General features: G+C 42.8%; 1 protein-coding gene across 1 annotated transcript in view; it reads right to left on the reverse strand.

Moving 5' to 3' along the window:
* vipr2 (vasoactive intestinal peptide receptor 2) overlaps positions 1-20,339 on the reverse strand; it is a 38,192-nt gene extending 17,853 nt beyond the window's left edge. The window contains exons 1-3 of the mRNA XM_084368765.1: positions 20,170-20,339; positions 7,401-7,506; positions 1,999-2,112 (exon numbers count right to left, since the gene is read on the reverse strand). Coding sequence (XP_084224891.1) covers positions 1,999-2,112; positions 7,401-7,506; positions 20,170-20,220 — 271 coding nt within the window. The 5' untranslated portion in view covers positions 20,221-20,339. The remainder of the gene's footprint in view (positions 1-1,998; positions 2,113-7,400; positions 7,507-20,169) is intronic.
* Positions 20,340-24,204: the final 3,865 nt, after the last annotated feature.

Genomic DNA, 24,204 nt, shown 5'->3' on the forward strand with positions numbered 1-24,204 from the left:
TTAAGGGAGGTTGGAGGAGAAGGAGCTCTCCTCTTCCACGGACAGAGGATGGAGGTCTGGTAGTCCTGTTTTTCTGGCTTTGTTTGTTAGTGAGTGAACTTCTGGGTCCTGCGGCCCGCTGCGTGGCTGGCCCAGACTTCCTCCATCCTTTCATTCATTTTGGCCTCCACTCTGGTATTTGTTAATAAACATCTACATTATTTAGCAATCTTGTTCTCTGGTATTTTTTAATAGTAGTCTGAGATAAAGTACCACAGTAGTGTCACTCCAAAACACGTCCCGTTAACGTGAAGCTCAGTTTAACTCTGCGTGTTTAAAGTGAGCAATACGTCCAGGAGGCAGTGAAGCTCCCGAGGGACATTTTCTGGGTGTCCTGATGCCAGAATCGCTGCAATGCACTGGAAGTTCATCTTTCCCAGAATGCACTGTAAAAAAAAAAAAAGCATGAGTGTCTCTTGCCCACTGACTGTAAGTAACGTCACCACACTTCTGCCTCACTACCCTCTTAACAAACCCTCTTCACAGTGTCCCAGCAGGGTAAACACGACAGAGGCTGAGCGAAAGCTTTTAATGGGTAACAGCGAGTCACATGTAGGTAGAGATATTAACACGATGAGATGTTGTTTTCGCCGTCGTGATGTCTGTGGAAAGTCCCGCAGGGAGCGGCGCTGGAAGATGTCGGACCAAACTTCATTCACATTCCCATCACATTTACCTTTATTCACTGTTAATGAGGACACAAGTAATGCTGAGTGCAGCTGAACAAAGTCTCAGGAAAGGAAAGTAAAGTAAAGAAAAGAGTCGGGGGAAACTTTAAAATGTTATTTATTGATTCGAGAAAAATAAATCGGTGCCAGATGTTGATTTTCTCCCCTTGGTAATAATCCTAATTAATTTTTTGTTTTCTCTGCACTTTCAAACAAAATAAAGACATCCAATAACCTCCTGCGGATGATCTTCATCTTACATAAAGTTTTTTTTTTTTTTACTATTTCTGTGACTTTGGGGGGATTTGGATCGGTCCCAGACCAGGGAAGCCTCGGCCTGAGACTTTGGCTCTGAACACGCCGCTGGGTGCTTACGTAACGTCGAGTCATCAATCTAAATCAGAGCGTGTCTCGGAGTGGAAGTCCAAAAACTGCCATCTGGTCAGTGGCTGGAAGTGGATTCAGCAGGGAGTCGACCAGCACACGGACGAGATGACAGAGGCTGAGCCGGGGTAGAGACACAGGTCCGACAGTCGTTCTGTTGATCTATGAGCAGTGATCTGATCGTACAGTATAATGTTTGTCTTGTCTGATACACATTTACTGTGTATGACTTATACTGTACGTAAGACGAGGGATCATGAAGGATCCTTGAGAGTCCAAGAGGAAATCTTCCAGGAACTTTTGAGAGGCTCCAAGAAAAACGGGTCGTCGGAGTATAAACCGAGATGACGCGACTCGCTCTACTCTGCTCAAGGGGCTCCGGGTGCGTCCCCGGGTTCTCAGTCAGATCCGATCAGGACATCCTCCCCAGCTCGGCGGTCTCGTCTGAATCTGGTCACCTCTGGCTCCAGAGAAATCGAGATGGCGACGGCCGCAACGGCAAACTTCAACACAGCAGTCCAACCGAGTGACGCGTGACGTAACGGCGGCTCTGTGCACGATTTGTGATGCAGTCTGCGGGCGAGATTTCATTTCCAAGGTCAAGACTGATTCTTGAACCTCGTGTTTTCCTTCACAGCTGGAACTTTACACAGAAAAACACATTTTTCTCTTTGTGTTATATCCTCTTATTGGTCTTACTGGACACAACTCGGCTTATTTGATGAAGTTTGATGTATTCGTACACGGTCGAATGCACAAATTGGATATTTCCTGGATAATCCCCGACTGCCTCTTATTCATCTTTCATCTTTGCTTCTAGGAAATCAATAAGTTGCTTTTTCTTTTTCACCTCCCCGGCTTTTAAATTAGTAACTCGTCATCAATTGTCAATGAACACATTTCCTACCGTTTCTGCCGAACACGGTCCTGAGGACTCTCGGACAGGCGATGGTGACGACCTCTCCGACTTCGGCTCGCTCCCAGCATGCTATGCTGTCCCAGGCTCCTCTGCATCCGGACGCTGTCAAAAACCAAAGCGTGGCTTCATGAGAACATTTCCACACAGAAAACATCAACTAAAGAGTCACAGGCACCGGCGCACGTCTTAAAACAAGACCTCGAGGAAACTACATCCTCGTGAAGCACTGTTGATTTTCTGAACACAACCTTTTTAGACGCCATCAGAGCGGGATATAAAGAGAGAGCGGCCCACGCAGCCTCCAGACACAAAACAAACAAACTGCTCCTTAAAATAGCTCCCCGGCTCTTCAGCGTGAGCCTTAATGGGTGCAAAAAGTGCTGACAGCAAACTGAGCAGTCGACAGGCTTTTTTAGCGACGGATGAGCGGAGACAGTGTGTGTGGTAGGAAACGTAGCCTCGACATCCTCGCCAGAGAAACACAGGCAGCTATCGGAGCATCAGAGCGTAACGGAGAACGACAACACTGCGAGGAAAAGAAACCGATTAGCGTCGAGTCGTTAAAAAAATAATAACACAGCCGGAGGGATGAGAAGCTAAACAAACCAGTGATCATCTTCTCCTCCCGCCTGTTTCCGTTTCATGTTTTCAGTGTTGTTTTTTCTACAGTGAGAACTGGGTGAGGACCACGCTCAATTAAAATCTCACAGTTCAGCCGACGATCAAAGTTGTGACTTTGAGGTGCGGGAGCTGCAGAAGGAGACGCAGCATCAGCATCTCCTCTCGCATTTTGAATTCAGGTTTTGCAAAGAGTTTCATCGGCAGCGAAACGCCGAAACAACCTTCTTCCTCCTTCAAACAACAAAAGTGCATCAGTGTCACCAGAAAACCTCCGTTCAGTGTCTCCCTGCTCTCTGTGATCGCCTAAAACCTGTTCCTCAAGTGTGCGTTTCCGCTTGTTAAGACTTCCAGCTTCTCACTCGCTCTGGAGTTACAAGTTACTTTCTTTGATTCACATTTTTCATTCAACGTGAGATCAGCTCATAAAATCATCATCGTTACTTACTTCCTCCTTTTCCTCCTTGTTCCAGGAAGGAAACAAGATAACGGATGAAAACTGTCCTTCATTCGTTCTTACCTGCTTTTCCCTTCTTTACTTTCTTATTATACTTTGTAATATTAATTATTACTTTACTATTATAATGTTTTCTTTGCTCCCCGTCTTCTTCTTTCCTACAATGTTTAAAAGTAAGTAAGTGGAGTAAAAGTACTCTACAGTATTCACCTCTAACCTGTAGTGGAGTAAAAGTACTCTACAGTATTCACCTTTAACCTGTAGTGGAGTAAAAGTACTCTACAGTATTCACTTCTAACATGTAGTGGAGTAAAAGTACTCTACAGTATTTACCTCTAACCTGTAGTGGAGTAAAAATACTCTACAGTATTTAGCCCTTACCTTGGTGGAGTAAAAGTACTCGACAGTATTTACCTCTAACCTGTAGTGGAGTAAAAGTACTCTACAGTATTCACTTCTAACATGTAGTGGAGTAAAAGTACTCTACAGTATTTACCTCTAACCTGTAGTGGAGTAAAAATACTCTACAGTATTTAGCCCTTACCTTGGTGGAGTAAAAGTACTCGACAGTATTTACCTCTAACCTGTAGTGGAGTAAAAGTACTCTACAGTATTCACCTCTAACCTGTAGTGGAGTATAAGTACTCGACAGTATTTACCTTTAACCTGTAGTGGAGTATAAGTACTCTACAGTATTCACCTCTAACCTGTAGTGGAGTAAAAGTACTCTACAGTATTCACCTCTAACCTGTAGTGGAGTAAAAGTACTCTACAGTATTCACCTCTAACCTGTAGTGGAGTGAAAGTACTCTACAGTATTCACCTCTAACCTGTAGTGGAGTAAAAGTACTCTACAGTATTCACCTCTAACCTGTAGTGGAGTAAAAGTACTCTACAGTATTGACCTTTGATTTTACTCTCTGCCTCTCTAACTCACTCTCCTGCCAGCTCTTCTTTCTCTCTCCCCGGTGTCGTACCTTCGTGTCAGGTGTATAAGAACTGTTCTGATCCGCTGTCTGAATGAATTTGCGCTGACCGTCCTTCCTCCTCACAGCTGGTCCTTCTCATCTAAACCTCACTTGTGAAAATCAGCTCATCGGACCGCTGAAAAAGGTTTTTTTAAGAGACGGAGAGGAAAATAAGGTGGTTTGAAAAACGGGTCGGTGAAAGAGAAGAAGCAACAGAGACGCTGAGAGGGCACGAGAGGACGGGAGACGAGGAGGAGCGGGAGAACAGATGTCTTTGGGGTAAAAACGGCTCCGACACAAATCCAAACTCATCAGTGCATGAGGGGAACTGCATCTACCCGCTAAGTGATCCGTTCTTTTCTTCGTGCACTTTCACAGAAACACTCACAAACACATCGGAGGGCCGGACCGTCTTTAAGAAATGCACAGCAACACACAATTTCTGCAGGGAAGTCCTCCCCCTCTCTCTCTCTCTTTCTGCTTCATGCTATTTTTATTCTTTATTCACCAGAAAGTGACGGCCGACTGAGCACCGTGCCCTTTTTTTTTTTCAGCGTCGCACTAATTCAATTTCACGCAGCTAGTTAAACAAAGCGACTTCTTTTATCCGACCTGTACGACGGGACTCCATTAACCTCCTCCGACCACAGACCCTTTTAATCAAATGTTTGAATGCACGCTCTGAAGGCAAACTCCATTTTCTTTTTGTGCTGCATCCCAGATTTCATATATCCAGTGAGGGATCATGACCTCGAGCACAGAAGTGGGTGAGATCTGGTGGCGACAGAGTGAATCTCCTGCACTTTAAACCTCGCGGCAGGCAAAAGGAAGCAGCAGGTGACTTCACGTTGTCACTCAGGAAGTATTTTTAGGCACCAGGGATCAGACTTCAATATCGCCATGAAGTTTTGTACAGACATTCGGTGTTTCATTTGGTCGCCTGTTGCTTTAACGTAGAGTCAGAAAGTGAATAAAACTTTTACTTGGTCAGTGAGCACTTCTGCCCGAGTCACATCAGGTACGGTGCTTGTCGAACAATGACAATAACTCCCATGATCCCACACTAATTATCTGAACCCTGAGCAGCAGAAATTACAAACTGTGCCTTTGAAAATCTGAGATAAAGTTTCGTTCCCGAGCTTCGAAGAAAAACAGCCGTTATCAAACGAGCTCACCTCCAGACTGACTCGGCAGCAGTTCTGGAGTTTTAAAACTCAACTTGAGTCCTGACTTGACCTTTTAAAAACCAGCTGGCGGCAGTACACTTCATTAATGAATAAACCTGAGGTTGAGGGTTTGATTCCCGCTGGGGCTGAATGTGAAGGCCGACAAATTGAACTGAAAGGACTCTGTGAGGAAACTGCTCTCCGCCACAGCAGACGTTTCACCCCGGAGAGAACGAGAGCCGTGTTATTATTTTTTGCTCTACTTCGTGTCGCTGAGCTTTAATTAAGGCGGTGGCGGCGGGAGGATTCACGTCACTGGAGGGGAAAGTCAGGCTCGTTAACGCCGCGGGAACACTCGGGCAAATACGACCGTACCTTTAGTCTGTGGCAGATAAAAGAAAAAACAGTACGACATTCACTCGAGAGATAAGACCACCAGCTGTGGCGGTCCAGGCCCTCCAAAACATGAGAACACAAAGAAACTTCATTACCGCTTCATTAACTTGAATTTGTTTCACCTGGTGTGTTATCATCCGGCTCATGTGAAGCCTCCGACCGGCTGAGGCTCTTTTTTAATGAATGCCCTTTTAATGATTAAGTCACGACAATAAAGGCTTTTTTAAATATTTCCTTCCTCGTTTCTTCAGTTTCTTTTTTTTTTTGCAGTCCCCGGGTTGCCTCTGGAATCAACTTGTTCTCCCTTCTTCCAGAACCGAACAGAACTCTTGCTCACATTGCACGAGAACAGAGCCAGAACCAGAACCAGTCCTCTTCTCTTTTTTGTGCTGCGATTTTAGACGCGTTTCTTAAAGTGCAGATGTGCAGATGACACACGAAGGTAAAGAGAAAGTTTGGTTAGTTTTCTCATTTCCAAACTCAAACTAAGAGATCATATGATAAGTATCTAATAATACGACCGACAGTTTGGTCTTGTTTTATAAATGTCGAGCCGCTTCAGCGCCGTTATGATGATGATGATGTAAGGAGTAGGTTATTACATCAGACGCGAGCGTTTCCTCTGAGGGAAACAGCAGCAGCACATTTCATCTTCATCACAATGAGTTTCCTTTCCAAACTTTTCTAAACACTGTTCAGAAGTTTATTATAAGACTTCAGACAGCTGATAAGGTCAGTGACAGTCATTAATGGAGTAATCTGGAGCAGGTAAATTAAAGGTTAAGTGTCTTTACAATAAATAAAATACAGAACTTCCTTTTAATCTGTAATTGTTTGCTTTCTTTTGTTTTATTGTCGCATTTTCTTAACGTCTTATTTCTGTGCTTTAAATGTCCTAATGTCTGATTGGTGCTTAACAAATAAACGATTTGAAAACCAAAAACAATAAAAACGTTGGGTCATATCAGACCATATCTGGCAACCCGCACTGTGAGAATCTGCACAGAAACACAGGAAATGATTGTTTATTATGTGCAAAGTTTGTTTTTCTGTCCTTGTAATCAATATGACGTGTACGAGCAACAGAGGACGTGACTGAAATCAAAGAATATAAGTTGTGAGAAGGTTTAAAATATAGAAATATATCAGGTTATAAACTCTTTAACACACTATATTTACTGTTTTCTTAAAAAAAAAAGAAGTCCCGTACATTATTCAGGAGTTGATCCCTGATCCGAGGTTTGACCTTCGACTGAATGAAAATAAATGTGAAATAATTAAGATGATTTTTCTCAAAGAAGGTCCAGATACAAGTCTGCACACTGAAAAATGAATTCGGGCTGAGAAAAGATCACAGCAGATTTTCATCGAACGCAGACATGTCAACCCTGAAGGTGTCAGATCAGGTGTGATCACATACATTCACAGCTACATCACACAGGATTTACAGTCACCTGCATGTATCTGCTCAATGAGAGGAAGGAATCTGAACTGGAATCTGCTGGGTTTTTTTTGTTTTCATTTTGAGAAGAAAAAACCGAATACAGAAATGTGATTTAAGTTCATATTAAAGCTGCTCACGTCCTCGCACAGCAGAGGCTCGAATCAATGTACAGACTGCACGTATGAGAGCTCATTCAGGCCACGCACTCGACTTCTGCTCCAACTTTCTTGTTCTCAGATCCAGTTCAGCTCCACAAAGTTTTTTTAGTTTGAAGTTTCTCTCTGTGTTGCTCGAGTAAAATAAAAAAGTTTCTAACTGCAGCTCGGTTGAGTGATTGTGACCTTTATCGCTGTTGGCAGCCTCCTCCTCCCTCAGCCTCCTCAGACACTCCGCCTGGTCTCTCTCCACCTCCAACAGGAAGTTACAGGTTGGATGCCGCCCATCAACCTGCGGAGGAAGTGAAGCGAAAGAATCAGCCAGGTGTCATGCAATAAAAACTTTAAATATCGAGGGATGGGATGATTCTCTCCTTTCTCTTTAACAACGAAAAGAAGAATTATTAGCAGTCTGGATTCGACCAGAAAACGTTTGCTGTTCATTTCAACCAGTAAATAACCTCAGAAATCCCTTGAGAACGAGAAAAACACAGACTGAATCGATTTAAAGACATTCATCCATCCTTCTCTCTGGCGCTGGAGGCAGCAGGCTGAGCGAGGCCGTCCAGACGTCCCTCTACGCAGCGATATTTTTCAGCTGCTCCTGGAGAATCCCAAAGTGCTCCAGGCTAGATTGGATAAATAATCTCTCCAGTGTGTTATGTGTCTCCTCCAGGGTCTCCTAACGCTCGGACGTGGCCAGAAAACCTCTGAAGGAAGACGCAGGAGGCGGCGCCCTGATCAGACGCCATACAGAGGAAACGTGTTTCAACCACATTCTCACTCTTTCACCCAAAGCTCGGGATCATAGGTGAGGGTGGAAACTCAGATTGGAGTGGTAAGTTGAAAGCTTTGCCTTCTGGCTCAGCTCCCTCTTCACCACAGTGGTCTGCTACAACACCTTCATTACTGCACCGATCCACCTGTTGATCCCAGGCTCCAGTTTACCCTCAGGAACGAGACTCGAGACATCCTTCACCTGAGGCAGCAGCTCACTGCCGACCCAGAGGGCACAAACCACCATTTTACAGAAGAAAACCGTGAGACATGGAGGCGCTCACTGTTCACACTCGCTCCAGATAGATTTATTTTTATTATTTATTATTTTAGCATGCGTCTCCTTTGATAACTATGTTTTTGTCATTTTAAGATGATTGCATAACCTGAAACAAAGACGCCTTCATTCATTAAAACACATTAAAAACTTCTTTTTTTTTACGCTACCATTAACAGTGATACATCCCATCACTATATATATATATATTTTTACAGCAAAATCCTCGCATGTGTAAACTTACTTGGCAATAAAAGCGATTCAAAAAGTACTCAGAGCTCATACACAGATAGAAAGTCATGGTTATGATTGACAGATTAATACAGGGTCAAGATAAGCTGCTTAAACTGACCGGCCAACATTCCCTCTTTATGAATGTTTGTTTGTGTGTGTGTGTGTGTGTGTGTGTGTGTGCAGAGAGATATTGCAAACAAACCGTCCAACGTCGTCAGCGTACGTGTGTGTGTGTGTGTGTTTCCGTAACTTTGCAGCCGTTGCACGAGCAGAGTGTGTGCATCAGTCTGTGTTGAAGAAGAACAAGCCTGCATGTGGTCCCGGCAGAAACACAGACTCATATAAACAGTGGCGTCTGGTTACATCACTGTTGTTGATACAGGAGGAATATTCTGATGTCACTGGCACAGAGAGCAGAAACAACATGTTAACACCAGAGTGGCTTCAGCTGCTTCCATCTGGATTAGTACTTCTGAAATCTAAAGTCTGATTCATCTGATTCCCTGCAGCAAAACACCACCAGTCTGCAGGGACAGCGAGGAGCTGCAACATGTTAGTGATTCAGTTATGACCTCATGGTTTTGTCCATCGTTCCCACATGTGGCAAAAGTCCACACATCCTCTGCTCCAGTAGAAGTTCAGATAAAGTAATAGAGTACAGGCTCTGAAATGTACTCAGAGTATCAGAGTAAAAAGTCTCCCTCTGAAGGATATCTGTGGTCAAAGCTAACACAAGCTTTAGCTTTATATTAATATAATTCAAAGACTATTAAAGTTAAAGGTAGAGTCAGTAGGATTTGTCCCAGCTGTTCCTAAACGTACCACATTGTCGATTGTTGATTGTTGATTGTCGAGTCTCATTCCCAGGACGGGATACGAGACACTAACCCGACTTTTCTCCACATTTTTCAACTAGACTTGGATTACATGTCCATAGCACCTGAACGTTATCACCTCCAACAGATGTGTTGGGAGGTGAGATAATAGTCATCCCGTATGTGGCACCAGACCTGTAAAAACATGCTTAATACACCGAGTGACAGAGCTGCGATATCATAAAGTATCACACAGGTCACAAGTTTTAAAGATAATTCCTTTGTGTAAAATAAAAACCAGCAACTGAAACTAATTCATCAAAGAAAAATGATGTGACAACATTTGGTTGTTTGCTATCCGTCCAGAACAGAAATGTCTTAGAAATAGATTCAGATTCAGATTTAGTTTTATTAATCCCACCAGGGGACAGCTTGCCTCGCACACATAGTAAAACATACTGTAACGTGTAGACATAAAGATAGACGAGCAATGAATAAAATATGAATAAAATACAAAAAAATATGCTGAGGAGGTCAGTGGAATAAAGGAATCTGAAGTTACCCGTGGTGGTATTTATTCAGTGCATCAGGACATCAGCATGTACGTCCATATTGTAAAGAAAGTTGATTGTCGAGTCTTATTCCCAACTCGTGAAACACTAACACGGCGCCCTCAGGAGGAGCTTTCACACGTATGTTGAGACTTAACATGTATTTATGTTGAAACTACGTGTTTCAATCTTATGTTGTGGCAACACTGTGCTGTACACTGGTTATATTTTGGCTTAAAAGACATGCTTTGCCTGCAGAAAAGTGGCTGAAAAACATCCGTGGTGGCTCTTTCTGCTCGTACTTACTACTCCGCTCTTCTTCTGCCGACTCCCAGACGAACCAGAAGCTGTGAAATACCTCTGCCTCCTTTTCACCCGAGTGTTTCTCCTGACAGTGATTGTTTAGCTCATGGAAAAACTTTAACAAAGTGGATACACACCAGGGCTGAATCACTGAGTGTAACACAGCAGCCAGCCGCTCTGACGTGTATTTACACGTGAACATGGAGGGGGAATTTATTTTACAGCTGGATGGAAACACAGCTTGGCTCGCTCTTTCTTTTCGCACATCAGTCTGTGTCAGACGCTGCTTTTAGTGGCTTCTACCAATTCCACTTCTTCATTTCACTCCTCTGTTGTCTTTCTGCTCCCTGCTTCTCTTCCTCTGTGGTGTCTGAAGACATTTCACAGGCCTAATTTCCCACATCTGTCTGAGAGCCAGTGTGTGTGTATACGATGCAGAAGCGACGTATTTATCACAGTCCTCGACGGCTGCCCCGGCCAATTCCAGTATTTCATGCATGAGAAGTTTTGCCTCCGACTTTTGAATCCATCCGCCGCACCGAGCTGACTGGTTTCGCATCGTGACACGAAACAGCGTTTGAAAAAGGTTGTCCACCTGTGTGCACAAACCAAGGAGGAGAACAATAGCAAAATGGTGACTGCCACAGACGCTGTCTTCTCAATATCACCCGACCCGTTGGTTTTTACTGTGCCTTGCATCAGCCTCGTTCGCCCTGCACTGTTCCCAGTGTCCCCCCCGCCTATCAGCTCCTCTCGGTTCCCCTGTTTCTTCGCCTCATATACGCTTGCTTGGAAATCTAGAGGCACTAATCAACGTGCCTCGTAAAGGCAGCCTCAGTCAGTCCTGTGTGACCTGAAGCTAAAGTCGAGGAAAGATTTGAACTCCCCTCTTCATTACAGAATTTAAATGTGTGTCACACTCTAATAAATCTACTGCTGAAACGGCAGGTTGGAGCAAACAAACACTTCTTTTGAACGCTGTGAAAAATAAATAAATCCCCAACATGTTGTTGAATCACAGCCTCAGCGAACCGCCTCGAGAGTCAGTGTGGTATCAGACATGAACAAATGAGCAGCTGTAGTCGTGCATCTGATTCCCACAGCAAAGACTTGATACAAAGAGTGTTCACAGTCCTTATCAGAGATGTGTTTGTGGGCAGCGAAGCCTCTACAGTCGATCAGATTAGGAAAATGTGGTTTCCTGATTTCTTTTATCGCAGTAATCACACTGCAGGGGCGACTCGCAGCACCACTAGCTCATTTTCTTGCTCCACGTCTGATATGGTAACTTAAGTTTTATCTCAATTTCAGCATCTGCGATCTCAGAAAAATCTTCTCTCCGTCCTGAGGAATTCACACGGGACCTGTTTAGGGTTCAGTGCCTTGCTCAAGCGCGCCGTGCAGAGCTGGTTAGCAGGAGGGGAGGGAAGGCCGATGCTCATTCATTTCTCCAGCTGGTCCTTTGGGTAACAAGCTTGCTATTGTGACCTGCAGGCGCCAGCTGCCCTAAATTTAAGTCATATGAATAAAACAAGCCTCGGTGAGGATCCACAGCTATGACTGTTGACCTCAGAGTCCGGCCCTGAGGCACAACTCCGTGCCGGCTTCACCATCTGCTTCAGGGTTTCACTCAATGAGCTCAGACTCACCAAACCTACCACTGCATAAGCAACACAAACCAGAATCGATGTTGGCTATTTCAGCAAAACCGCTGACATGTTGCAACGCCACGTTTCTTTAGGTTGAACTTTGTGACAGCGCCGTGCTCGTGGTCTGGTGAGGTTCACGCACAAAACAGCCCGTTCTCACCCGCAGATACAGCAGCAGGTCAGCGGCCCAACGCTTCAAAGTTTGATGCACAGGCAGCCTGATGTATCTTCTGCCTCTGTGCCTCAGAGCTCCACTGTTTTCCAAAATGTTATCAAAAAACTAGGAGACATGCTCCTTCACTAGTGTAGTTTACATACACCGTCCTGCTGCAACGCACACTCACTAAAGCAATAACTGGGTCTTAATCCGTCACTGAAATGAGTCCCCCAAAATACCACCGTTTCTTCCCGTTTGAGTCATTTCTGCTGGAAAAGTAACGTATCCGAATGTTTTGGGAAATGAATGAGCAGTTTGTTTGTTTGAAATTAAATGTTCTGTTGAAAAGGATTTAACATAATCCGTACGAATGATTAGTTTTTGATCTTTTCATGGGATTTCTTTGGACAAAGACAGAGTTTGGGACAATAAGCAGTGTCAATCCCATTTTGTGTTATTTATCCGATGCTGTTATGCTCCGACATGATTTACAGCACAAAGAGCCATTCAGCCGAGTGGATTATGAGAACTAGAAGACACCAACACCGGAGAGAGCTGTTAATATTTTTAGTACCTCTATTATCTTCTGCTCTGTTGTGTGCCTGCTGCGTATAATGCAAGCGAGCGCTTCTTCTCATTGTGTTCGCGTTCGTGCTCTCGGCACAAAAGCAACTGTTGGTAAGCAAGTCCACACGAGGAATCACAGCTCTGTGCTTAATCATAATGGGTTCTGCCTCGCTGCTTTCTGTGGCCTAAATACAAAGACAACAAACAGCTCTCCAACATGAGAAACGATCACCGACACCCTCACAAAATACACGTAGTACAGTAATATTTTACATCGTAATAGTGAATAATGATCATTGCATGATACGGAACATTTTAATGGATTTATTTACACTCACACTTCTGTCGCTGAAGGTTTAAGGAGTGTAACTAAGTACATTTACTGATAAAACATTCAGTGGTGGAAAGTACACAGAACATTTTAATGGATTTAGTTACACTCACACTTCTGTCGCTGTTGGTTTAAGGAATGTAACTAAGTACATTTACTCAAGTGTGATTTTGATGTGCTTGTTCTTAGCAATTTCTCTGTTCTACTTCTTTTACTCTTCTATATAGTTGAGGCAAATATTAATAGTCATTTTTACTCCACTACATGTATTCAAAGCTGTAGTTACGCAGCAGATGTTAGATCATTTATATAAAATATAAATCCACTAATCATTTGTTACATTATTATAGATTCAGATACCCAGCAGTATATAAAGTAAAATATTTTGAGTATATTTTGAGTATATTTTGATGCTAAGTAGGATTTTGAATGCAGGTCTTTTACTTTGAAAACAATATTTTTACACTTGTTGTATTGCTGCTTTTACTTCAGGAAATGATCTTCCACCAAAAAGCTGATGTATTGATCCCCTGCCTGCATGTTAAAAAGCACTAATACATAACTCAGTAAATGAAAACATGAATAAATAAAATGTTTTCTGTGTCAGTGTGTCAGGTAATGGAGACATAATGGAGGAGTGGACTCAGAGTCAGAGAGGTGGTCTAAATTTGACAACAATCAATTATACATGTGTGAAAAGGCCTTCTTTCATGTCTCTCCCTCTCAAAAAGCCTTCTTCTAACATATATCAGCTTAGTTTAACTACGAGCTCGATGAGTGAACTCTGAATTATTGATGTGAAAGCTCACTCAGCCCTGCTGGACCTTAGTTGCTCCTCTTACCTCAGGTCCACATCAGCAGATTTCCTCACTCCAATACGAGACAAACTTTGAACTTTCTTTATGTTATGCTACACATGTTTTTCATTTTCCTTTTCTAACATTATCTGAGTTTAATCTTTAGCCCTCCTGCCACCCCACTGCAAACAAGCTCCGATAAAAACCGGCTGGCAGCCAGCTGCCCGGCACCAAACAGCAGGCACACAAACACACTCGCTGGTGAAAGAAAATACGACAACTATCAGCTAAAGAGACACATGTTCCTCAGAGGAGACGGTGGAGACTGAAGCCCAAATTCACGCAGGACTGAGGACCATTTGTAATAATTGTGGAGGATGTCTGGGATCTTAATCCTGTACGACTCTGCCATGTAATGTACTTTGTAAAGTAAACATTCCCCTGCATGTGAGGCCGTGCACAGCGTGGGCTGTCGATGGTTGTCAGGGTTTGATACCATCGAAGTCTGTGCTCACAGTCTGTATCTGTGTCTGAAGTCCTGGTTAGACGGATAAACCCACAAATCCTCCGGACTAAATGACAAAATACTTAATGTTTTCTGCTCAAAAAAAACGTAATTTGTCTCTGCCCTCGCAAAAACTGCTACAAAACACTGTTGAAAAATAATCATGTTTTATTATGTGACACATAAAGTCTGATTGGGTGGCGGTCGGGGTGTTTGGACGGGTGATTAGTTTTTAACATATATGACGTAAGTTAACATAAGTGACATAAACTTTCATTACTTTGGACTAAAACCGTAAAATATATATCCATCACTGCATCCGGCAGATCTAAGCCCCTCATGTGTTTGATCCATCCAGCTTTGTTTATGCAGCTTTAAATGAATGTTCTCCGTCTGCAAACTGTGGTCGTCTGCAGCAGGAAAAGACGTACGCCTGCAATCTGAACATTTCGTTCGCTCGGGCCGGCGACTGCTGAGCATTTCTAAAAGCCTGTGGAAGTTTTAATGAGTTGTTACGGTGATCAAACTTCAAAGTGACGCTTAAATCTTCGGAGAATTGATTGTCGGCTTAAAGCGGTCTCGCTTTGGAGCTCTTCCCCCTTCTGTTGTTCCCCCGTTACAGAAGGTGTGTGTGTCTTTGATCGCTGCTAAAGTGGGAGTAGAGATTTTGTACCGATTCCCTGATGCCTGGTTGTTTAAAGGCAACACTAAATTCGCAGTGGGCCCCTTCGGTTCATAATTGGAAGAGACAATGCCTGACTGTGGTGTAGGTTTTTTGTGGATGCAGAAGCTTCCTGTTGATCCTTCTGGAGGTGGAAATACCTGCGCTAATCCCCCCCTGCTGTCCTCTATCAGCCCTGCTGTTCTTTATGTAGACGCTCTTAATCATTTAATACCACAGGAGATGCAAACAACACATCTGGTGCTTTGGAAAAAGGCACTAAATTCAACCCAATGACATGAACATCTAGAAAAACTTGAGGGATTTGGTCCTCACTCTAACTCGTCATTTATTTTATCTGCGTTTTATTGCTTCATTATCACGTGATGACACCATCGGCATTTAGATTAGTTTGCTATAAACTTGCTTTCACTAAATGATCAGTTCTGAGCTGAAGGAGCGTCTTGGATGAAGGTGAAACGTCCTCAATAAACTGAAACACGTCCGGTCGTCTACGATACAGCACCTTTTATCAACACGCTTCCAGGTGTGTAGTCGAAGAAGAGATTTTTTTGCATTGTCTTGTTGGTAGCTGTTACTCGGAGGAAGAAATGGAAACTGTGAAATGGAGCAGCCAGTCTACAGTGTCACTGTCACCTTACGCCTCGCCTACAACGCTGGCTCAAAATAACTACCTCCTTAAAAAAACGCAGTCACCACACAGCTTTACACAACACCAATGCTGGTCATCTGAATGAAAGTCCAATGAATGAACCTCTCCACCAACCCCTAACCTCCACCTATCATCCTTGGCTCCCTTCAGTATATGATATATATATACTGCCCGGCCCTGATCTGGTCCAAATGGACCAAACTACAGGTGGGAAACCTTCTTTAACTGACTCATTAACCAGGTTTCCATTTCCAGCTCCAGTGAAACATCAAACAGTGGAAAATATGACATTCCTGTTGGGTTTGTGTGGAACGATGTCGAGACCGTTTTGATCTATTTTTCATCTCTTCTCTCAGAGTGGAAACATCTGATCAGCCGTGGGTCGGGTGTTTGGGTCGTCAGAACTTACTCAAAAAAGGTGTTTCCATCTCCGACTGCGTGCTTTAACTCTTGTTTTCAAAAAAGGCAACAAACATCTCAAGCGAGCGTGAAAACTTCTGTGTCACATGAAGGAATGTCTCTTTGCAATTTCGCCATTTTCATCAACCTTCACTCATTAAAAATACCTTTAATATGTAATTACATGCTAATGGCCACACGGTATGAGCCGTACGTCTCTCTCATCCAACTACCACGAAAAAAGCACTGCCTATTTTTACCTTTCTCTGATAAATGTCCTCCTGCGGTCGTGTAAATAATGACTGTGTGACTCCTGTTCTCCGAGGTAATGTGCTGTTGTCATAGCACCCCGCTGCATATCCTGGACCCGGCTGACCCAGAGACAGACTTGACAGGTGGTTATTGTCATCAGCCTTCTGCCGCGCTCGTACAAACTGTTCGACCTCTCCATCAGCGTTCAACCTCTGGTGAAGGAAACATCTCCAGCTGTTCCCCTTCATTACAGCGCTTGTGTGCCATTTTATCTCTCCTCTCCGGAAATCGACTGACTCTCAAATGCTTGTTTCATGGCTTTAGTTTGGAAAACATCCAATTAGAATCGATCGAGCTGACGGCTGAATGTACGGCCGATCGGCGAAAGTAAAAGACGGGAGCAGTGGGCATTGTTTTGACATTGATTTTTGGCTCCCGGATCTATTATTTTCCACAACAATGGAAGGCTTATTTTCTAAAAGCAGGTCTCACTCAGAAAGTCCGGCAAAAACTTTTATTTTCTTCCTGTTTTTGTTCCTTAAAACTGTTTCAAAGTCTGCCGAGAATGCGAATCGGGCACACGCCGATCATCGCGGCTCAGGCGCCAGAGAGGACGTGAGAGAATGCAACGCCTCCGTGTCGACATGTCGATTAAAGCAGCGCGGAGAATTGTGTCAGGAGGAGTCTTGTAGTTAATTTTACATTCTCTTTGATCAGTTCGTTTCATTTTAGCGAGGAGGAAACATGACGTCTTCATTCCTTCGGCTCCTCTTTGGTCACAGAGTGCGTGAAAATGTTTGCAGCGTGTCAAACTTCCTGTTAGAAGTGATGTCGATGAACGGCTGTTCTCTGCAAATAAACATAAACCTTTAACAGAATTAAACATGCTGCTGTTCCTCGTTTTGTTAATTGGCATAAAGAGATTTTCCTGAAATGGAAACCTGGGAGGTTCTCCTCCTCTGCTGGGTTTTTTTTTAACGCAAGTGTCTAACTTCAGTAGTTGCTTCATTGTCTTCTTACAGGGATTACCTGTAGATTAATGTGGTTGTAACAGAGCTGGATGGTACGACAGAACGACCATCTATACATGAAGATGTTTTATTTCTTCTCCTGAGGCTTCTGTGTTGTGCAGCTCATGAACACATGCATCGGTTTGTCCCCCTTCATGGTTTGAGAGTTGATAATTTAAAGAGTTATATAAAGGCTTCATCCTCCTTTCAGGACACAAAACACATATTTTAAAACGATATTGTTCAGCAGATGTGTCGGCAATATAAAACTCAGGCATCCGCTACCATTTCTTCTGCCAAATAATATCAGATAAAGTCAAGACGGATGACCTGCAGTCATACATTTTGCAGTTGTTTCGATGTGAGCCCTCCTCTGCTTCTCATTAATTCTGTTTCAAGTCCAGTGTGCTGAGTCGGGTCTGGCTGCTCAGACAGATGAGCTGTGGCCGGGAGTCTGTTCACACCTGAGTCCCTGCTGGCTTCTGGTGTCAACGCGGCTGCAGATAATATGCACAAACTGGGACATACACAGGGGGAATTAACAAATACAGCACAGTACAGTACAGGAGCAAATATTAGCTTAACCCAGTGGTTCTCAGTCTGGGGACGGGAGGATGAAGATGTCACCGATAGAGAAAATTAACTCAGATAGCATCCAAAATGTCTATCATGTCATGTCTCCTGTAAGAGCAGTGCTTCAGACTGACATGTCGATGTAACGATCCAGGCTCTTTGGCCGTGAATACAACATTCATACCAAACTCCATTGACTTTATTTGAAATTTACTGGGAAAATAAAGGAAAAAAGGAACATTTGAAATTCGAAAAAGCTTTTTAAAAAGCAAAAAAAATGCCCCAGTTGAACCTAATCGGCATAATAAACGATGGCAATTTATGTTTTATGTATTTTATGTATGTCTATTTTCAATTTTATTTTTAGTACGCTGTGCTCACGGCATCAAAAACGTCCTGTTAATACATCCAGTGGTTTCACGCTTACACATTCAAAACACAGTCTTGAACAGTGGTCCCTGGCTTAGCAGCTGTTTTGCCTCAGCTGCCACAACCAACACCATCCTCTCCAGCTCCAGCACAGGACAGTGAGCTAATATACAAGTAATTAATATGACACGTGGGATTTGGCTGCCAAGTTATAGCCAAACCGAGCAATCAGGTTTGACATCAGTGTCCATCTGTCCTTCTGGAGTGCCCTTGAGCAAGAGAGAGCAAGAAAAGCCCTGCAGGAACCGAAGAGGGCGACAGAAGACTCTGAGCTTATGTGAACAGATTTTTGTGTACGTTGGGGTGGCAGTGTTCATCTGTTAGATAATTAGACCCTCACATTTGCTTTGGGCGACGACAACATTTTGACAGCCCGGTCTGCTTTTAGTCATAGGAGGCACGCACACACACACACACACACACACACACACACACACACACACACACATACACACACACACAGCACTGTTTATCACGGTAAAAGGGCAGATAAAGTGTGAGAGACTGGAAACAGAAGTGGGATAATAGCTGCAGGACGTGTGGAGATTATGTCCACAAATTATCTTAATTAATGAAAAGAGAAACGCTTTCAGGCAACCTCGACCTCAAACAAATATTTTCATCATCTATTAATCTGCCTTTTTGTTTCTCTGTTGTGTTGTCAGAAGATAATGGAAAACATTTTTTCAAGGCTTAAGGAGACGTTTGCGATGTGCTTTAGAGAGCTGGTTGGACAAAACACAACTAAGTCCGCAGCTATTGATTGTTTTCATATGTGATTCATCGTAGTAATTGATTCAAAATTAAAAAAGTAAATTGCATTTTTCCAAAGCCCAAGCTGATATATTCAAACTGGTTTCGTCTGCACAAGTGGTTGATCTAAACCTTTTCAATCTGCAGTCCCTAAAAGACACTGCAACCCAGAAAGTGCTAAGCTGAAAAACATTGGGGTTTCTTATCAGAAGTCATGAACACACACTTTGACTCCCACAAACACACGCTTCTTTATGCTGCAACTTTACATCTGTTCAGGTTGAATTTTCTATTTCTCTCTCGTCACAGGTTAGGTTTAGGCACAAAAAACACTTGGTTTGTCTCAGTAAAATATGGTTTGATGGTCCAACTTTTTTGTCACCACGAAAACGACTGGAAATATCCCCAGGTCCTCTCAAAACATCCAGTTTAAACGCAACAAAAACGTCCTGGAAATGCCTGCAGGCATCCTTAAAAAATATCAGGTAGTGTGACTTGAACAGCACCAGCATCCCCTCCACCTCCCAATGTAAAAGGTGGCTAATACGCACATGATGTGAACATGATGTGAACATGATGTGCCACACTTGGTGCAAATATCAACCTTGTGGTTTGCAGAAACGTTGACTGCTCACATCACATCCTGCAGACTGGCCTCATAAAAACTACTCCCCGGTCTAAAATATGTGATTTCATTTCTTCTCCACAACCATCTGCTGACTCCTGGGAATTATCTCATCCTGGGGTGAAGAACCAGCGCTCTCAACAAACAATCCCATTTACTGAAATGAAATATAACACTGTGGAAAAACAGCAAATATGCAAATAGAAACCAGGCTAACACAATTATTCAAACATCGTCAGTTTGTGCTCTTGGGAAACTGATCGCTCACCTTTACCTGACATTTTACAGACCAATCCATTAAGCGTTTAATGGAGAAGATAATGAGAGATAATTAGTTGCCGCCTCGTCACAATTACAGGTCTAAAAAAACAGAAATATTAACATAAAAATGGCAGGAAATGATCCCAATAATACCTCACAATCATCCATATCACTGGAATATTATCAGAAATATAAATGATGACGATGTTTCACTGCTGGTCTTGACAATAACACTTTTGTTGTTTCCCCCTTGAAAATTGTCAGTGTACATTATCACCTGAGCTTTAAATAAAACACCACTAGTATTCAGTGACATTAAAATCTTTGGCTGTAAATGGTGTAGAAAAGAGACTCACCGTGAGCGTCCACGTGGAGAAACACAAGGTGACAAAGATCCAAACTTTCATCTTTTTTTACTCCTCAGGTAGAAAAACCACTGATGTCCCAACAGGAGAAACTCAATCTATAACAGGACTCCAGGACTCATTTAAACTCCACCTGAGACTGTTTCATCCTGTGAACCGGCTCAGAGGGTTTCTTTAATTCCATTAAAAAGAAAAAAAAAAAAGGAAGAAGAAGAATTAGAGGAGGAGGAAGAGGAGGATGAAGAAGCCAGAGCCGGTGATGCCTTGTATCCACACTGGTCACCTCCACAGAGCTGAATGTGCAGACAGATCAGTTATCCGCAGCTGCCTTCAGCTGTAAAGTCAGCAGTGATGAGCACAGAGACTTCCGGTACTGCATTTCAAAATAAAACCATCTTACGGGCTCGCTCTGATGTAAAATTCATCTCTTCTTCCATTCGTTAACACATAAGCATCACTGCTTCACATTTAGGAAGTACACAAAAATACAGCTACCACGGTTAAAAGATAGTTAAACAGCAGTTTGCATTGACTTCCTGTCTCTTTTAGAAATGAATTTTAATGTTTATTACTAGTTTACAAAACTCTGTACATCTACTCAAGTACTGCACATTAGCACAGTTTTGAGATCAGAAAGAATCAGAAAAAATGCTGAATATCAGATCTGAGGTCGCCAAGTCACCACTAAGTGTTCAGTTCACACATACATGTACATGTTTAAGTTACTTTTACTTGTACTTTTTATAAATAAGTACTTTTATCACCAGAAAAATTACTTTCAATATATGTCAAATCAGATACTTTAAGACTTTAACACAATATCTTTACTTGGGCACTAATAACACCGCTGTGCACCTTTCTGTTCTCCAGTCGATGTTAACCAACGTGGAACCTTCAAAGTAAAAGTCCTGTATTCAAAATGTAAAAGTATTTAAGAACAGTATAATCAGGAAATTGAACTTACTTGCTTAGTATTAAAAATAAAAGAGACCAAATACATAAAAACATCCACTGTGACTGTCTATTAAATATAGATTATTATGACTCGTGTAAAGCAGGACTTTACTGTTTCAGTCGGCTGAGGTGGAGCTCGTTTTGAACAATCGGACTGCAATTAATGATTCTCAGAATTTCTTGATTAATCGATTGATTATTTGGTTTGTTAGTCCAAAGTGACGCATTGACAAGGCTTTATTTTGTCCTTCCACGACTGCAAACCTGAAAAATGATTCAGTCGGAGCTCCATGCAGAAACTGCTGGATGTGTAGAGCTAAAAAATAGAGGCCAACATGTCATTGCAGAGACCAAGACCTCCACAAGATGATCTACAAGACGGTGGCAGAGACCGTATTAAGACGGGCAGTTAACCCACATTTCCTGAAAAACACTTTGTAAAAACCATAATTGCTTTTTGTTTACGTTGGTAGCTGCCGGCCCACGGTGCTCAACAGCAGTTCACAGTTTATCCACTTCTTTAATTACTACGATGGCTGCGATCCAGCCGTGTTTTAATGCCCCCGTTCTGTGCAGACAGTCGGAGCTAAACAGAGGCCCTGTGTGACATGTTTCCCCCACAACAGATGAAGGCTGAGCAGCACAACAGGGGCGCCGGGTCAAACCGGGGTTTGTTTGTGCGGCTCACACTGTGAAGTTTGAGTCCAAACACACTGACACCCCTGAACGACCCGACAGCTGGGGCTTCTCATAACATGAACTTTTAAAGTGATTTCACAGAAAAATGCATTTGAAGCTTTGAATTCTTCTTTTCTTAAACTTTTCTCCTGTCACAACGTTGTGCTTTGGTTAGGTTTAGGTTTTGATTTAAAGCTGCTGTAAGTGATATATTCTTCTATATTTCCAACAGTAATTACTGGTAAAGAGAAAGGACGTTTTCTGGTAACCCTGCCCACTTTATCCAACCAGGACAGAGAACTCGTGAACCCAAAGAGAGCAGGACCTTCTGGTCGCTGTTACATATAGAGCAGGGAGGAGATTACTAACTGCTGACAGGAAGTCCTGATGACAGCAGCTTTAAAATACCTGTTTCTGTCGCCACAATCATGCATGAAGACAATCTGACTGATCATCACCAGCAGCAGCAAACAGCTGATATGCAGCGTTTGGGTACAAATCCCAACCTTGGACGGATCTCTGGTTTGCAGGAACGTTAAGTGCGAACATTTCATCCCGGTGACAGGACCGAAAAATTTCATTCTCGACCCAAAAACAAAATTTAAATACCTTCTTCTTTGTTGGTAAAGACAGATAATTGGTAGGCAGACAGTAGTGCTAGAGTCTTCATCTGAGGTCAGAACCAAGGTAGAAACTAGAAGTAGATATGAGAAACTTTTAGCTGAAATATAAAACTAAACTAATAAATAAATACAGAACTATAATAACTCTGGATTATCCCTTTTGTATCTGCTTTCAGATTTTCAGCTACAGTTTGAAATCCTAGAAAGTGCGCCTCTGAATATCAAGTAAAGGTCAAGTGAACTGTCTGATGGAAAAACATGTCGGCTTATCAGCAAAAAATGTCACTTCAAACCCCCCCGAGATGAAGCTGCTGGAGCCGGTGGAGAGCGGCGGGGCAGGAATGCACACACAGGAACGGCCCTGTCTCCATTATTAACGCACACACTCTGGATGTGTACATGCTTTCTGTCTCTACAGTAAACTCAGGACGGCGGAGCGAGGATGAAGTGGCACGTATTTACACAAAGCCGGAGAGCGTCAGCTGCCCCGCAGAGCATCAACGCCACGTTAAAGCGTGCAGACAGAAAACGTAAAGCAGTCGCTCTCAAGTGCTTTATGGCTTGTGTATGAGCCCTGATTTAAACAGTGTGGTGGTGTGAGCTCACTGTTAAACAGAACAGACCAATCCTGATCCAGATGAGGGAAGAAAGCATCATGTAGCTTCTTATTTTTACTATAAATGAATTGTTTTTCACGTCACGTAGCCATTAAGTTGTTTTTTTATCCTGTCATCTTTACAGGAAGAACATCTGGGACCAAGCTTCAGTGGAAACCACTGAAGCTTTTTAATTGAGTCCTTTAAAGTTTACCTTGTCTTTTAGAGTCATGAAATATTTAATTAAAACAGTCTTGATCTGATAAGATCAGAGCTGCTGTTTGATAAAAACAGGCTCGAGTCCGTTCATCTTCAATCCAAACTTTTCCTTAATCATCGTTCCAGTTTGCGTCGACGTTTCCTGCGTGAGGCGACTCGAGAGAGAAAACTATTCAATAAAGTAAAAATGAGTTTTCGCTAAAACCACCGCCGCAGGTCAGCGTGCAGAACACGGTGTGCAGGTCCGCGGCTCGGCTGAGGCCATTTGTAATTCAGATTTTTAAGAAAAAACATGTAAATTTTATTCTGCTCAATCTGGAAAATTCAAACAGAAATAAATGAATGCAGCAGCGAATGAAGAAGTGTGTTCTGCTCACTGTCTCCAAGACCGAGAATCAACAGCTCAGTGACGAAATGGAAATGTGATATTTAATCAATATAATCTACAATTTAATGACTACTGGGTCAACTCCATCACATGAGGGAAATCAATTAATGTGAACCCTCACATGACCGCAGCAGCTCATCTAATGCAAATGAAGTAAAAACTGCTCTGGACAGATGTGAGTTATTCTTTATGTTAGTCAATCAGGGCCTAACTCAGCTGTGGTGATCAGTCACTGAGTGTGAGTAAAGAAATGATGGATGATTAAAAAAACACAACAAAGCATTTCACATCTGACTTTGTGAAACGCCTGCGCTGCTAAAGAATAATGGCTCACTGCAGGAATTATATTAAAGTGGAGCTTAAATCAGGAGTGTAAATATATCAGCCCCTAAGTAATGAAGAAGATCTGCCCACGCTTTCTGCAGCGTCACGTCCACGATGGAGGTCTGGCTCGAAGCCCAACTTCTCCAGGAGGAACTTTAAAGACCACGTCACACAGAAAGAAAAGTGTTTTCTTACAGGCTTTGACCAAACACAGTGATGTAGTCTGTGAAGAGTTTGTCATGAA

This window comes from Pagrus pagrus (assembly GCF_965226575.1).
Source record: "Pagrus pagrus genome assembly, chromosome: 12".
Lineage (NCBI taxonomy): Eukaryota > Metazoa > Chordata > Actinopteri > Spariformes > Sparidae > Pagrus > Pagrus pagrus.